Source organism: Varroa destructor, unplaced genomic scaffold (genome assembly GCF_002443255.2).
Source record: "Varroa destructor unplaced genomic scaffold, Vdes_3.0 BEIS01000001.1, whole genome shotgun sequence".
Classification (NCBI taxonomy): domain Eukaryota; kingdom Metazoa; phylum Arthropoda; class Arachnida; order Mesostigmata; family Varroidae; genus Varroa; species Varroa destructor.
In genome coordinates this window covers 51,231,947-51,248,226 of record NW_019211454.1, presented here as the reverse complement: position 1 = coordinate 51,248,226, position 16,280 = coordinate 51,231,947, and the positions used below count along the sequence as shown (strand labels likewise).

The window sequence follows — 16,280 nt, the reverse complement described above, 5'->3', positions numbered from 1 at the left end:
CTCAATACCCCTGTGCCCCCCACTGGCTTCCGTTCGTATTCGTTTCGGGGACCAATTAAAGAAGTCATTACTCTACGTAACAAGGGGCGAAAAGCAGGTGGTGAAAGAGGAGCAGCGGCTAATATGGACGCTGTCGTTGCTGCAACTTTGCCTGCCCCCGAGCTATCAAGCCGATAAGTAAGTACAGAACAGAAAGGGCAAAAGGGCACGCGAAGAGCTAAAGCAAAGTGCCCAGCAGCAAGATTGTCTGTAGCGGCAGCACGCCATCAATGAGAATGCTATGCGGACACTATTATTTAGGTATTGACGATGAAGATTGAAACGATCGTCGAGAGAAGAAAAGCGTAGGACCCGCTTTCGACGTCGTATAGCAGTAGCTAAAGTAGCGGTCGCCTCGTCAGCTTTGAAACCTACATGTCTGCCCCGTAACTCCTAATCGGAGGTCCTAATTATACGTCCCCTTGCCGAAACTGAGTAATATGCGAGCGTGTGCAAAACCCGGAAGAACAGTAAAGTTGCCGACGCTGCTCCCGGCTGAACTGCTGGTGGTCGTATTTGAGTCCTGTAATAGGAAAACTTAGGGAACGGCAATGGCCGTTTGTGGAAACAGCGGTCCTCTGTTTGAAGTAATTTTATGTCAAACTGCATTGAATGCTGATAGGCCAAATGACACACAATAAATAGTAGCGACTTTTTTGTTTTTTTGAGCCGGAAGAAAAGAGTCATAGAAAAATTGAAAAATGAGAGGGATGGTTACTATATACTTATTGCCGCGGGTCTTAAGTGTGTTATTCTATTCCCTTCATATGACACGCGCTCATTATAACAGTATTCACAACAAGCTCATGTCTAAGCAACTAGACAAATAATTGTATGCCATACGATGCGTCCACGGTTTCACAAACGATATTTAGCTACTCATAGTCGCAGGGGCTTACGAAATTATCCAGCTTCGATCGATTGCCAAATCGCACCGCAGCTACTATCTGGTGTCTAATAGTGACCGGCCAAAGGACCGCTCACTGCGTAAGATCTGACCGCGCAGGGCGGAAACAACGAGAAGAATTCCTTTACAAGTCCCAGTCGGAAAAATAGGCAATGGAAGAACGACAAAGAACATTCCGGCTTTGTTCCCGTCATCCCGATAAGGAAAATGAGAAGACGCCTGTTAGAGAAAAGTGCTAGTCCAAGTTGAAACATTCAACAGAATGATTTGAGACCAAGTCTTACAACTAGCCAACTTTGCTTATTGTCGTAGATTGTTATCCTGCTATTAAGTCGACTGTTAGTATTTGAAATGTTTTGACCCATTGAACCGCACATTGGTTACACGTTCATTGTATGGGAGTTGCACGATGTAGTTGGCCGAGGCCGTCGTTATATCGACATCGCGTGATACTAGCGTTTTTGTTGACACGACGTAATTTTTCTATGCGACATTTCTCTAGTTTTCTCTGATTTTTTTTCTTTTTGTTTAAGCATTGTGTTGAGGTTCCGTTACTCCTGCCAGAACGTATCGACAATCGGACTCGACGCGGCTAATAGGATCCGTCGTAACATCACACAAGGAACTTAACGGTTGTCAAAAAGCGTAAAATTGATAGTGGATACTAGGTGGGTTACAAATGCAGTGACAAAGTATTTCACAAGCGTAATTTCCTAGCGATTTTAAAGTAAATGCAATAACGGTACCAAGAGATGTTACCACGAAGATGTTGTTGAAGACTCGACCTGTGGTAAGGTTTAACAGTGTATGTTACCTATGTGTTCTACATATTATAGCAGCAGTTAGTTGGTGTGAAATGTCTTGCCTGGCAAATATTACTTTTAACTTGTTTAGGTGCGCCGTTAACTATATCTATCATACATGTGTAAGTTTTTCCGTGACCAATTCCACGCATCAATCACTGCTGACGCAAACCGTTGCTTATATTGATACCTAGAGTCACTACCTAGGTAGAACACAAGAAGTTCAAAGCAGTGATTTATTACCTGAGCTCCAATATTTGCCTTAAAGCTAGCCTCCAAAAATGCTTTACGTCATAACCTCGTCTTATATGACGGTAAGTAAGCAAAAAGATCGCATCAAAGGCTTTACCTTGCTGCGTTCGCATAGGAATGCAGGACATACGCTGCAAATCACGACTATTGAAAAATCAATCTCAGTCGTATGTTTACGCATGCAGCTATCTCATGGTTGTTTTCGCGCGCTGCAGGAATGGGAATTCACAAACAGTTAACTACTTCCTGGCTGTCCTTGTACGCTTTTTACGGGTTCGCTACGACAAGATCCACTATCGAGTTCGTCTACCTTATTTGAAATATGTATGGGACAATAGCAGAAGCAAAGCCAGCAGCAGTGGGTGCCGAAAGAAAACCAAAAAGAACAAATTACCTTACCAGTGGAGCTCATTTGACGCCACGCGTCACCTCCGCCGACGGGCATCCGGCAATCATAATTATAATTGGGAAACATCGTAAAAATATTTTGTATTATCGCTTCAGTTAACTGCTGTTGACTCTCCTTTTATCTATGGCTATTTAAAAAGTTTCATTGCCTGATTATAGCAGCAGTGTCAGAGGTCAGTCTGTTCGCTTGCTTTCCGCAGTCATCGCCGCCGCACCTCCCCCCGCTACCTCTGATAGTATAGCGCATAACGGGGACTGTCGTTTTGGTCGCATTTCCACCACCGACACCATCGCCCTCATTACCGGTAGTATCGCAAGCAGCATCATGATCAGCGTCAGCATCGTTGAAGGCGAAACGGGTTGCCCAAAAAAATGGGACGGGATCAGGTACCAGCAGTATGATCGTAACTGCTATCCTTAGCGTCGGTAACACCGATAGCGTCAAAATTACCTTCAGTCTCAGCCGCGGCAATACCAACTTGCTGTCGTTGCGTCAGAAACCGTCGCCATTCAAAACTATTGGCCCCTCTTGGGCCGTCGCTGGCGTCATCATAGTTCATGTAGCACAAGCGTAAGCTATCGCGCAACGTAAACCGTAACCCTCCTATCACAAAATTACATACGTATAGGGTAACACACATCACCAAGGTAACGGGCATATTATTTTAACCGCAATCGCGACGAAAACTAGTTAAAAGAAACCAAAAAGTTCGATTGCCTCGAGCTGGTTAGAGTGTATCCGTGCATGTGTGGTAACTGATAATTTTCTCAAATTTGCTAGGCGCATTGCTCAGTTTTTAATAGAGTATTAGATATAGATGAATAAGGTAAAAGAAACGTGCAGCAAATTTTTTCTAGATATATTCACTGTATGTTCAAATAGTCAAATAGAGCTCGAAGTTTCGGCTGGTTGTAGTACTATCGAGATACAGAGGGTACGTTTCTAACAAAGCAGACAAACCACGAAGGGTCCAGTGGTCAAACCCTTGATCGGTCTCAATATAGCATCTTTTCGATTCGTCGGCAAAATAGTATTTTTTTTTCCAGGGAGTTAAAATTAAGCTTAAGAGCGCCGCAGCGTAAACACTAAGGCGCATAGATAATTTGATTTAAGACGAGATGCCTGATTACAACTTACATAGTAACTATTATTCTCACGACACGAAACTATCTACAGAAGCTGTTCCGTTACACCGAAAAAGTGATAAGCTTAAGACAGAAACAAGTATTTGTCATCATTCAACATATAACGCTGGAAGGGAAATGACAAAACATGATCTTTGCTTGTACAAATATATCCAGCTTAAAACAGCTTTTCGTCACCTGTTATTTCGTACTTATCAAGGTGCTACGCCTACATTCAGGCATCTCAAGGCCGGTATCCCAAACCAAGTGTGATATGATGCCTTATTTTTATACTAAATAAATGAACAGAAAGCTTATTCCTTAGATTTTCCTTGTTCCTGATGCTCTAGACGTAAGTTATTATATCACAGTGTTTTTGGATTATGTGGCTATTATCTCAATCTGCTGTTATTCGATTTAGCCTGCTCACGATACAACTGACCGACCACGTGACCCATGTCGTCTGCATAACTGTGACAAGTCCAAGCTTTTCAGGCTTTGACAGACGAAGAGTTTCTTCCGTTACTTTTCCATTACGTCCACAAACAATTATCATTTCTTATTGACATTTTCTATAGAACACAAGTGCTACGTGTTTTTCGCGCCTGACTATGTCATCTCGCGCCGCCACCCCGCCGATGTTTCCGTTAATTCTATTCTCTGGCCAAAGCGGCCAGCCTTATATAATCCCAATTCTAATAACACGTACAGACTCATTGACGTAATATGTGCAACGAAAGTTGATTGTCGCAAGCGTATGTAGTGCTGATAGACGAGACGTCCGTCCGTCCGTCTGTTTATGAGTCTTTTCAATTCTTTATTTGTGCCTACCAAAGACGTCACGTCATTACTACTGATTAACATTTACGCGTAATTATCGTATGACCATAGTAGCTAACGGCGGCTGTTTCGTTTCGGCGTTGCACGACTGCTGCAGTGTTCTGCGTTTCGGCCAATTAAGACAACGGTGAGCGATCGAGAGCGACTAGCCACTGCGATCCTCCTCTTATGTGTAATCTATAATTACCGCTTTCCCTTTGTGGTACGCCTTATCTGTCACCAGAATTTGCTTGCTATCGTATGCTGACGTATGTGGGGGCGATCGGCCCACCGACAATGGAACTTGACCATGACAATCCCGAAATGAATCGACCCATTCACAACACATCCATACACTTGACAACGTTCTAAACGTAATAACATCCAGACAGGCATTGTTGCCCCAACTAATGGAAACACATTAAACTTTGACCGCGACGGTGAAGCCCTTACTGAACTATGCTGTATCTACCCTCGTGTACCTCCACTATCGGACGGAAAACGATAAGCGGAGGAAGTGCCGCCTTGCTCTGAGACGATGATGACGACGGTGCTCATGGGTCGTGGGTTAAAAATTTGAACTTGGAAAAAGTGGCTGAAGTGGGAAGGTGCCAAAAGCAACTTCGTTACAAACATTCAATGGAATCGTTTTGTCTGTGGGTCGGTCTATTGACGTTTTTTCTATCTCGCTATTGAATCGTCGCCGTTACCAAGGCAAGGGTCTTAGAAGACAAGTCGTTCGTGCAGAAATTGAGACTGAGCGAGAACGAGTGTGTGAGAGAGAGAGAGAGAGAGACAGACGGGTTGATGAAATCGAAGGATCAAAATGATGGTTGCAATGATGATGGTGATGGTGATGGTTAGAGTGATAAAATGAAGAAAAAATAAAAGTTCGTCGTCAATTTAAAAAGCAAAATGAGCTGTTGTGTTACATAAGTACGGCCGGTGCGGTTCGAAGAAAACACCGCTAGGTAAAGATGCTACGTGGCTATATTGTATAGCCGATTTCTTTTTGTCCACTCTTTGATCTTCTCCTTCATGATTGTTCGGTATGTATTTTTATTCTGTTTTCGGGTTTTTTACTCACGCCAGTAGCCGCAACATAATTTGTATTCCTATCGGCAACCGTTGTTCGTGAGTACACCAATCCAGCTGACGACCCCTGGGATCAGCCAACGAGTATATTATCCCGGCTAGCTCGGCTGCTGCAGGCAGCGGTGGCGGTCATAGCAAACATACGCTCCGCGCTGAACGCCCACGCAGCCAACAAACCAGTAGTAGATATAGCGACGTGCTCTGGGGGGTTAGATTGTCGTCTCAGTCAGTCAGTCGGTCAATCAATCAGTTGATCTAACCTCTGACATTGAGGCAACTGTCGTTTACTAGCCGGCAATAGCAATAGCGATAGCGGCGGCCGGACTAGTTACAGTTATTTAAAAAATGCAAAAATCTTATTAATAATGATGATGATAATAATCTTTCGATGATGAGTATAATGATAATGATAGAAATCCATTTCAGATGCTCATATATCTATACAGTTATGTATCATGTGGGCATAATAGCTCCCATTTCAAGTTAGTGTTTGAATTTCACGCAATTGTAGAGGATCATCACCGCCGACAAATTTCTATGACCGAAAAAATACGTAAAAAGATAGTTCCTAACTTGCTATTCATTTAATTAATTGTTACTTTTTTTAATATATCATTCGTAGTTAGTATGTGTATATATATTTGCGCGTGCATATACGCCAGATTTAACAAGCCATGTCACCTCATCTTTTTTTACGTTCCATTATACTCAAAGTACTTTTGTTAAGGCTCCCTGATCTACTAGCCGGATATTTTTGCCTGCATACTTAAACATCGACTACCTCGAAGGTGTTATCAATTGGCGCTGTTTCCTACAGAAAGTTAGATTATTATTCCTTTGCATTGTTATGGACTAAGATATAATATAGGTGATTAGTACGACATTTAGCATACAGTCATCAAGCAAACTTATGTTTGAGGTCTACCAGCTACTTCAGTGGAAGCTGTGTGATAACAAGAACTTAAAAGCTGACCTTCTGGCCGATGCAGATTCAAAGCATCGGTTAAGTAGCACGCCTAAGAAGCGTATTCAACTTGTCATGGATTGTTACCTTACAGCCATCAATTATTCTTGTAGATCCTAATTGATAAGAAGGTATGCACTCTCTAGAGATCGGAATATTATAGATTTAATTTACAAATTATTTAAATTTTTTTGCTGCCCAAATAAAGACTCAAAAAAAAAATAAAACAACTGCTCAAAATACTGTATATATTTGCGTATCAGAGATATGCAGACAACAATGTTGGTCCCATAATGAATCTATAATTCACGATCCTTAACGATAATATATAACCTGAAAAGATATTATCTATGCCACTGTGATATAGTGCGGTAGCTGGTCACATTTCATGTTTATTAAACTTCGTCTTAATGGTTAATAGAGGAACTACATGTTCGCATCGTACTTTCTTTTAACATCGCCTGGTGTCATAGAAAGTGTCAATAGTGTGATGCAGTATGGCTATGTCGTTCTGCAAGTTGTGATATCCTCAAAAGTGTTTTCTATGGCGAATGATTTTCGATAGGTTAGATGCTTTGATCTCATTTCAGAGACTAACCCTCATGAAGCTTGGAAGCACCTCATCCTTTTGGTACGCGTCAATCCATAAATTCTTTGAAAGTTCAGATAGGTACTTGCATTCGGCAAATGGCAATTCTACAATATGACTATTATAATAATTAAGCCTAATTCAAATGACGCTGACGTGCAATCGTGCATACTGTTACACACAACACGTAAAGTTCTATTCAACTGGACTTTATTTTATTGCAATTTTTTCGGAAACTCGCTGGACGCATTAAAGTTAGACCTGTAGTTCGGGCCCTTAAATGGTTTTGGCTGAAATGGGACCTGGTTACTTTACTTGCCGAAGTATCGCAGTCAGAACCGGAAGTGTATTCGAGAATATAACTATATGTAAGGAAGCGCTTTTTGTCTAATTATATTTATATATAGTCTCTGCCAGACGAACACTTCACTATTGATAATGCCAAGTACTTCCTCAAGAAATCTATATCTATGCAAATCAAGAATAGGGCTAACAGATTTAAGTTTGCTAAGTGGTAAGGATTTGTTGTTTGATTTTTGTCAGACCCCTTGCCACCACACCCCGCCGTTATTATTAATTCACAATTGTAGCTCATTTACTTATTTATTTTACACGTTTCCATATTTTTAACTCATTAAAAAAAATCATTTTCTATTTTTAGGCGTATTTTCTACGCGATTTCTCACCTGTTGGGTAAATGGATAACACTGCATCAATTTGACAAAGCAAAATCGAAGTAAAAATTAGCATCTACTTTTGCCATTATTATTCTCTGTAGAAGAAACACCGTCGCTGCAGTGGAGATAATCGTGGAGACATATATAGTGAGTGTTGGACTCCCGCCACGTGAAATTTCAAAACGCCATCGAACGAGAATCGCCCATTTCGGCAACTGTATCCCGCAACTGTCTGAAGGGGTGTCTGTCTAGTAAAGCTAGTTGACTGTTCAATTATTGTTGGAGTAAAAGGAAGTATTCGCGTGGTGATTAGTGGAATATAGTCCGACCGTCAAATAAATTGTTAATTGAAACTTTTGAAAACATCGAAATTTCGATAGGTGGGTAAATTGTATATCGGTTGCAAACAGTTCGAAATCTTTGCGAATATCGATACCGGCTTCTTTTAAAATACTAGCTTTATTACTAAAGTATGAAAATCTCCGTCAATAAACAAATTTTGCCTTTATATAGCTGCTGGCGTCGGTGCATTTATACCTTCTGCGTGCCATACGAAGATTTGTTCATATAGAGATATTGGTGAAGTCGATTTTTGGCACCTCTTGAGTGTTGTGCTTGTAATTTATACTTGTATTTACTATAATGTATTACGTCACACTGTTCTCGTTATGATGTTATTGTTTTCGGAGCAAAGTGCAAAAAAGACTGTAGCTCGAATTAACGTGTGAAGCAATACGTTGTCATGTTATCACTCTGTTTACAACCCAGAGAACGAAAGTATTTCACCACTTAATTAGCAATTAATTATAAATAGGTACATTATTTCATGATCTAATTCAATAGTATATAAAAGGCTTGGTCTTACTTAATGAACGCGGGTTCACGCACTTGCCACGCATAATAATCTACCAAAAATCACACGACAAAGCGATTTTGAGTGTACCCAGCTCTGTGTAAGATTATTAATTCTAACAACTGATAAAATGATTACATTTTAGGAATAAATAAATGTGGTAAAGAGGTGATCCAAAGCCGTTTGTGCGCATAAATACAACGGCCTGTTTTAGGCTGAAAAAAATGAAAGCATCAGTCGTTTTTAAAACGTTAGTTTGTCACATTAATTGTTTGTTGGCCATATCGCGATTCACCCGCGGTTGATTAATAGGGTATTGTAATTGATATGAAACGAAGATTAACTATTTTCGAGAGAAATGACAAAGTACTCTTCGCTCCGTGCTTACAGATATGCATGGACCCACTTTAGTTTTACTTAGTCTGGTGGCATTTTCGTTAGTAAACGCAAAGAAAGCCGAAGAGCAGCCAGACTGGGCGAAAAAAGACCCTATTCATTACACGGATGTCGACGTCGAACGGCTTCTTGAGCAGTGGGACGAAGATGACGAAGTTGACGAGGACGATATTCCGGAGCACAAACGGCCCCCACCAAAGGTTGATATGAGCAAATTAGACCCTAGTAACCCAGAAAGCTTTCTTAAACTCAGCAAAAAAGGTTGGTCCATTTTGTGAACTTACATTTGTGTTTGTTTGACAAATTTTATAATAAATTTTGTTGTTTGTCAAAGTTTACTCTGAGAAAGATCAGTTCAATTTCATTAACTCGTGTGTTATTTAAGTTTGGCTAAACGTTAGATTATGACAAAGAACGTGAAATCGCTGCAAAATAAAAATTGAACCACTTGTTGAGAGCGTCTCTTCTTCAAAAGAACAGTAATAATAATAGGCACTGGCTAGAAACAAGGAAACATATAGACGCACAGTTTGAATTACCTTAAACTTGTCAAGCCGTCACTTGAGGTGACTTGCTCTTTTTTGGGTCGTGATAATTTTTGCCATACAATTAAACATAGTGGTAGCTGAAACTCGTAATGCTAGAGCATCGCACTACAGGGACGGCGATTCCTCTATAGAGGATCATGTTGGCAAAACTAGGTTTAAACGTGAATGATCTTGACTTTCGAAGAGGATCAAGGAAGTAATAATACAGTAAGTGAATGTCTCTAATGTCGAATTGTTAAACAGGTCAGACGCTGATGACATTTTGTACTACCTCGGAGCCAACATCCCATGATAAGACAGAGCAACTCTCATCATTGTGGCAGACAGCTTTACACAACAATCATATACAGGTTGAACGATACATGATTGCTGATAACAGGTTCATCTTTATGTTCAAGGACGGCTCACAGGCCTGGGAGGCCAAGGACTTTCTTGTCGATCAGGAAGGTTTCGAACAGATCACTATTGAAAATAAACCTTACTATGGAAAGTATGCTAAAAACAGACCTAAAGATGAACTCTAAGATGATTACGATAAATCGATAGATATCTACCTGATATTTATATATTCAACTGTTGAAAGTGATGTAATGTTTTTCTACTCCGTACACCTACTTCCAATGCCAAATTCGTAGGCAGATGATGCTTAGCAAAAATTTAATTTAATTGACCGCGAGGCCATGATCTGTAAATATTGATTAGCAATACTTAACGCTAATAATAGAATTTCTTATAGCGATGCGGAGCATTTAAATAGGGTAAATAACAAATGCTTGTAGAAACGCTATTGCAATTATTATTGTACAATAAAAACACAGATGAAGTGAAAAGAGCGATAGTTGGGCCTGAAGTCTTAAACTGTGCTTATGTGCGATCTTCAGCTTCGAAATTCGATCGTCAGTGTGAATTGAGATATTTATTAGAAGCCAACTGTGGAAACGTTCAGCGAGACACTCAGGCTAGCCTATAGAGGATGTCGTGACGTGAATAAAAAAGTTGTTGGATCCCAACGAATTAGTGTTTGTGTTTCATTGTCTGATATCGTACTACACATGCCTGGCCGAAGCTTTTGTTTTTTGTACTTCAACATCTTTGTTTGCAAGCTATGGTCGATTTTTTGCACTACGTCTTCTTCGATTGTACTAAACATTCTGCGCTAGTCTATGGCGCTAGTCTAAGTTGGAAAATGGAATATTCTTTTTTAGGTTCCTTAGCTTTATTCGTTACTAAGCGATTGGAGTGAATAGAAGACTTACCATTATCCCTGTAGCGCGATATGCCACACGGTAGGAAATTGTTCTAACTAGAATTAATTCACAGACCACGTAAGTTAACTATCGAATTATGTTATGTGCGTGACGCTACGATACGTAGCGTAACATCGATAGCAGTGTTGGATCTCGATATATAGGGTACGCTAACAATCATTAGCCATTGTAAATAATGCTTTGCTTTATCCACACAAATTATTTCGCATGTTCTGCGCGTGACAGGTCTTTGATACTATTCAGTGACGTCCTATACGAATGCAAATACTGAGAACCTCACTTTGACTTTCGATTCCCTATATACTGCTATTATAATTGTTTGACGAATGCACCAATATTTCATATTGATGCGGGTGATTCTTCCCGCATTTGCAATAGCTCGAATTTCTTTTTTGACGGTTAGTGACGTAGCAAACTGTAGACGTGCAAATAGGGGTGCACAAATAACGAATGGCAAAGAACACTTTGAAGAAAGCTTTGATCTGGTCAAGTCTCTATAGAAGCCAGTGACGAAGTGGCAAGGCTCTAGGGGGTGAATAAGAAGCACATGAACCAAGGCGTCATCGAAAAAGCAGTCCCGGCAACGTATCGTATCCAGAGAGATACACTCATTCCGCAATTCATGTTATGTCATGACATGATGCAATTAGATGCCAGTGTTTAGAAGCTTGCATCTGATCGCATCGCCGACAACGAAATCAGATGATACAATAAAACTATTATGTGTTTCTTTAATGATTTTGTCATAAATAATGACAGTAAAGTTACGTTATAACACTTTCTTTTTTCTTTCCTCTGTCTATGGTATCCACCGTATGTGCCGCCTGTATAATGTATTTTGCGTGTCATCTTAGTAGCTAGTGCTTGTTGTCATGGTCGAACTCACGATCAATATCTGTGAATGACACAGAGGCTGAGCTAGTCAGCAACTGGTAACAGCAAGATGCGTCCAGACTGTTATGCTTGGCAAGTGAAAGCGGAAACAGTCGAGTAATAACAAAAAGGATCCAACGAAAATATACACAAATCTGTGTTTATTTTGCATATGCTGATAATGAGATCTAGATCCTGTTCGATTTCCACCGTTTCGTGTGTCCGGCATCTCGGTGAAATTATTGTAGCTAAAGACTTTTTATTTGGGTGGATGATAACACACGATCGGAATACTACGACTGTCAATTGAACATAAACCTTGAATTTTATCTGTTGTTTGGATTCACCCAACTCGGTCAAAGCTGTTTCATCGGCCGACATAATATGTTTCTATAAATGTATTTGTTGTTTATAAGTGATTCACCATTGATGGCTGGCAGAGAATTGAATTAGTAGTATTTCAGGTTACTGAAAAAGAGCCATCACCCCCCGCTGTGATCATCAATGATACTGCTTTTCGTTGGCGTTATTATTTTGTTGATGTAGCGCTAGTTGGAAACGTGCATGGTTGCTGGCGGCTGAATAGGTCAATTGTCTTAACTCCTGCCTTTGCCGCTCCTGTGGCCATGACATCACAGAGCGGTGATTCTGTTGGTCCTTAATGGGCACCGGGTGCTAGCGCACAGTAAGATTATATAAGCATATAAGATTCATTGACGTACGCGTTAGAGAAAAGTGTTTGCATTACTATTTGTATTACGTCCATTCTGTGTAAAATGTAAGTGGTTATTTACAACTTTAGTTGATATTTGTACTTGAACTTTGTTAGAATTTATGTTCTAATAAGTACATTTAATCAAATCGGAATTACGTGGGAAATTTAAGTTTCTCGTCGTACTGCTTTCATCGCATTTAAATAAAAAGTTTCCTTGTAAGTTTTGCGTTTCGTGGTGTCAAGACAGCAATTAAATAGATTTCAAATTTTTCGTTGAAACCTGGTCCAAATGTATGCAACTACGTAGGTCTGCGTTTCATGGAAATTCATTTTAAGTATAATTACTGCTGATATTTTATTCTAGCGGTGTCAGTTTTAATTTTTATCGTTATTATTATCTAATGCTTCTTCTTCTTCTCAATAAAGGTTTATTGTGATCTAGAAAATGATGTCGCGTTGTTATTATCGACGGTCTGCTTGGGAAGACACTAGTTTCAAGCTGTGGATAATACCTATAGGTCGAATTGAAATAAAGCAGAAAGATATCTTGAAGACTACTCTTGGAAAAAGCAATTCTTAAGAGAAAGTTGGATCGGCAATACACTATAGCTTTCTTAAGAAGATCTGTTAATCTATCGCGAATGCCAATGTTCAAAGAGAATTCGCCAAGTATTTGTTTAAGCTGTCACTCAATGAACCAAAATTGTAATTGGTATCAATCAAGCTAACGCTATGTAGATATAAATGCTTATGTATAATATTAGACATTTTTTTAAAAAAGACAAGCTATCTCGAACGAAATGAGCCTAGTGGGAGCACAATCAATTTAAATATGGGTTCAGCATAAACATAGATTACATCAGCTTTAGATATGCTTACTAGCTCTGTGGTAGTTTAATGGGTATACTCATCCGGGGGACTGTTCGTTTAGGAAGTTTACTCATATATAGCATGCGATTTCCATGAGAAGGAACGCCGCACTCTGTCGTGAACGCACCTGGTCGAGGATCTTATCCCGATGCTGTGTCTCAGCCCTGGGCAACACCGTTCAGTATTCAACTGGCTCGAATTGCGGGAAATCACATATTGCTCATGGAAGAACGCGCTTTGCCAAGCCTTGATTGAGTAGTGAAGTGGACTTGAAGTAAAGCAGATTGAATCATGCAGCTTGACGGCAATTACGCTTGATTAAGTAAGGGCTTCTGGAAACGAATGCCACTTGGGCGACGGGAAAACTGTGTTAGAGCATCAAAACTGTTGTACCGACTATAACGGCTAGACGATGAATATGATTATAAGGGATCGCGTTTAGTAACGTACGATTTATTACATGTACATATAAACAGATAAGACTCGATGCATTTCAGGTGTAACGTCCATTGATGAATATGTACTGGAGATTTTTATCATGCATAAGTGGTACTCATTTTATGCATATATGTTAGAATTACAAGTGGGCCTAGTGTATAATTTCTAGCTCAATACCCCAGCTGTGAGGCCTTCTACGTAAACGATAAATTCATTAGAGCCACGAATAATCCACTCCTAATCGAAATTTCAGCACTAAACCCGTCTTTCAATGGACACCCATTAATTTGCAGTAACGCAGTCTTATTTGAATAAAAGTAAAAATTGATTCTTTGGTGGTCTGTAAAAATTGTAAATCCATTGTTCTTTTCAGCAGATTCGTTTGCTAGGCTATAGCGATCACGGCATTATTGTTCACTCTATTGACAGATGGATTTCTAAATTGACATTCGAAAATCATCAGCATCGCGGCTCATCTATGTGCGCACCTCATGGGAAGAGGCATTATATCTACTACACGCTGGGCAAACAGCGACCCTCCCCCCCCCCCCCCCCCCTTCCACAAATAATATTTTAACTTACTCAATACGTCAGTATGCGTGGCAAGGACACGTACTATTTTAGTCGCGAGGGATGCAAAGCTATTGATGGCAATTGTGATAGTTGACTATTCGCAGCAGCAGCAACAATAACAACAACATCAACAACAATTTTTACTTATGTTGGATTCTGTTCGTAATTGGTTCTTTGTGACCGTAGTGATGGCTACTTGTAGGGGTCTGGGGGTGAGACTTGTCACCTGTCTATTTTCCCGTCTAATCAATGCTCAGTCGTCATTCCGAGGTGTCTGTTAATCTGTCGGCCTATTTTGTCTATCGAAGCTATAGGACCTTCTTTGATTCTTCTTCTTACCGTTACCACCGATGGATCGACTAACGATCGACGGAGTTGCGACGAGCTAGCCGCCGTCACCACTATTGGTGCTGGTGATTATCAGCAATGTTCAGCATTAACGTCTCAGATTAACGTTGTTGAGATGGCAACGAGCATTTCCAGTCCAGTACCGTTTGCGTCGCAGCAGCAGCGTAATTCGGGTCCGCCGTGGCAGTATGGCAATAGTTGTTCTTCATTTGAGGCCCGTTACGTAAAATAATGTCAGCTGATCAGTTGGTTGCCCACCGTCATCAGAGCCATCGCTGCTGCTACAGCTCCCGTCTTCTATTTCTTTTGTCCTTGTTCGTGTCAAATGTTTTCGTTCTTCATATTTTCTTGTGCTTTCACGATGGAAGCCTCTTCAAAAGTTCTTTGTTGGAAACTCTTCTAGTTCAGTTCTGTAAATCACATTGAACAGAGAGACAATGTCAGTTGTTGGGGACGTACATCGACAAGGCTATTGATCTATGTGTACACGGTTTCTCAGGCATATTAGCAGAGTGGAAACTACTACAGTTGTAATACAATGGAACTACCTATTATGGCGTGACCGCAGAGAATGTAGTTGGAGCCGGTTACCGTTGAGGCTTGGGGTCAAGATGCTCGTTTGCTGACTGGATGCTGAGTATGGTATTCTAATGACTGAGTAATGTCCCTCGACTGGCCGGGGCGAATAGGGCCGCCAGGTATAGCTGTACGGAAAGTCCGAAGGAGATTGTAATCGCTAATTTTTTTTAGAAGCAGCGGCGGCGACGGCGGCTCGTCAATTTGGTGGTAAGCTAACAGCCGCAACGCAATATCCTTTTATTGGCTGTACTTTGCATATAGCATTTTTAGGATAAAATATGTCTGTGTACAGCATCGCGTTTAACTCCTTATAACTTAAGCCAGCATGAGATAATAAAGTGCTATATATAAACCACTTGCAGCACATCTCTTCTATACTTGTGCTTTGTACCATCGACGTACAGGCGAATTCTCAGTGTTCTGTGACAAGCCAGTTTCTGTTGTTAGACTTGCTATTACTCTTATTAGATACGATCATAAGTAGTGTTTACTGTTCGCTATTATAAGTCCCCAGAAATGGACGTTATGCATTTCTCCTGGGCTTGTGGGATAATTGTGTGTCCCTAGTCACACTGTAACGTTCCACTGGACGGCCTGGTCATGCATCAAGGCTACATAGTATCAGATACTTGATGCGTAATATAATCAACGCATATATAACTCACAATCGTATAAGAAATTTCAAATTGTCGACTGTTCTGTTTGTTTCAATGGTGCGTGATCGTGGGACGTCTTCATCTTAAATTCTTACGTTCATTCTTACGATGTACTTATGTATGTTTGATGGTGAATGCTAACGAGTTGATTAAAAGAGCTTGGGTTATCATGCGAGGGTTCGGGAGCTTAGTAAATATTCGGCAATTTTGTTTTAGGTTGTTACTTTCTTTCCCTCTCCAGTTCATGCTCATTTATATTTACCTAGGTACACATATAGATCTGTAGAGTTGATGTTACTTGTTGAACTAATGAATTGATACATTGACACACAGTTTGAAATTTCTAGTATTTAAGTGAGTTGCTAGAACGTTACAGTAGGTATCTATATTTGAAGTTGGCTTAGCTATTCAAGCTCTAAAATAGAAATTGACCGTAAATTTAAACCTGATCAAGTGCATTGATATTTAAAATCAATTCACTTATT

General features: G+C 40.3%; 2 protein-coding genes across 4 annotated transcripts in view; one reads left to right on the top strand and one right to left on the bottom strand.

Annotated features, from left to right (window-relative positions):
- The first annotated feature begins 7,730 nt into the window (after positions 1-7,730).
- Positions 7,731-10,489, top strand: boca (LDLR chaperone boca). 3 transcript variants are annotated; one of them, XM_022788741.2, is made up of 3 exons: positions 7,731-8,058; positions 8,922-9,188; positions 9,719-10,489. In XM_022788741.2, the coding sequence occupies exons 2-3, from the start codon at positions 8,924-8,926 to the stop codon at positions 9,997-9,999; spliced, it is 546 nt and encodes a 181-aa protein (XP_022644476.1). In that variant the 5' UTR covers positions 7,731-8,058; positions 8,922-8,923; the 3' UTR covers positions 10,000-10,489. The 3 variants fall into 3 exon arrangements, with proteins under 3 accessions (XP_022644476.1, XP_086833325.1, XP_086833324.1); XM_086977199.1 differs by lacking the exon at positions 7,731-8,058 and adding an exon at positions 8,208-8,455; XM_086977198.1 differs by lacking the exon at positions 7,731-8,058 and adding an exon at positions 8,208-8,492.
- Positions 10,490-11,749: 1,260 nt separating this feature from the next.
- Positions 11,750-16,280, bottom strand: part of LOC111243344 (uncharacterized) — a 27,404-nt gene continuing 22,873 nt past the window's right edge. Inside the window, exons 4-5 of the mRNA XM_086977197.1 lie at positions 13,329-14,970; positions 11,750-12,291 (exon numbers count right to left, since the gene is read on the bottom strand). The gene's annotated coding sequence lies outside the window, so the exon portion shown is untranslated. The remainder of the gene's footprint in view (positions 12,292-13,328; positions 14,971-16,280) is intronic.

What these genes read in the sequence shown, in the direction of transcription:
- boca (XM_022788741.2), top strand. Translation starts at nt 8,924, where the DNA reads ATGCATGGACCCACTTTAGTTTTACTTAGTCTGGTGGCATTTTCGTTA. An exon ending in TCTTAAACTCAGCAAAAAAG is followed by an intron (nt 9,189 to 9,718) that starts GTTGGTCCATTT and finishes ATTGTTAAACAG; the next exon opens with GTCAGACGCTGATGACATTT.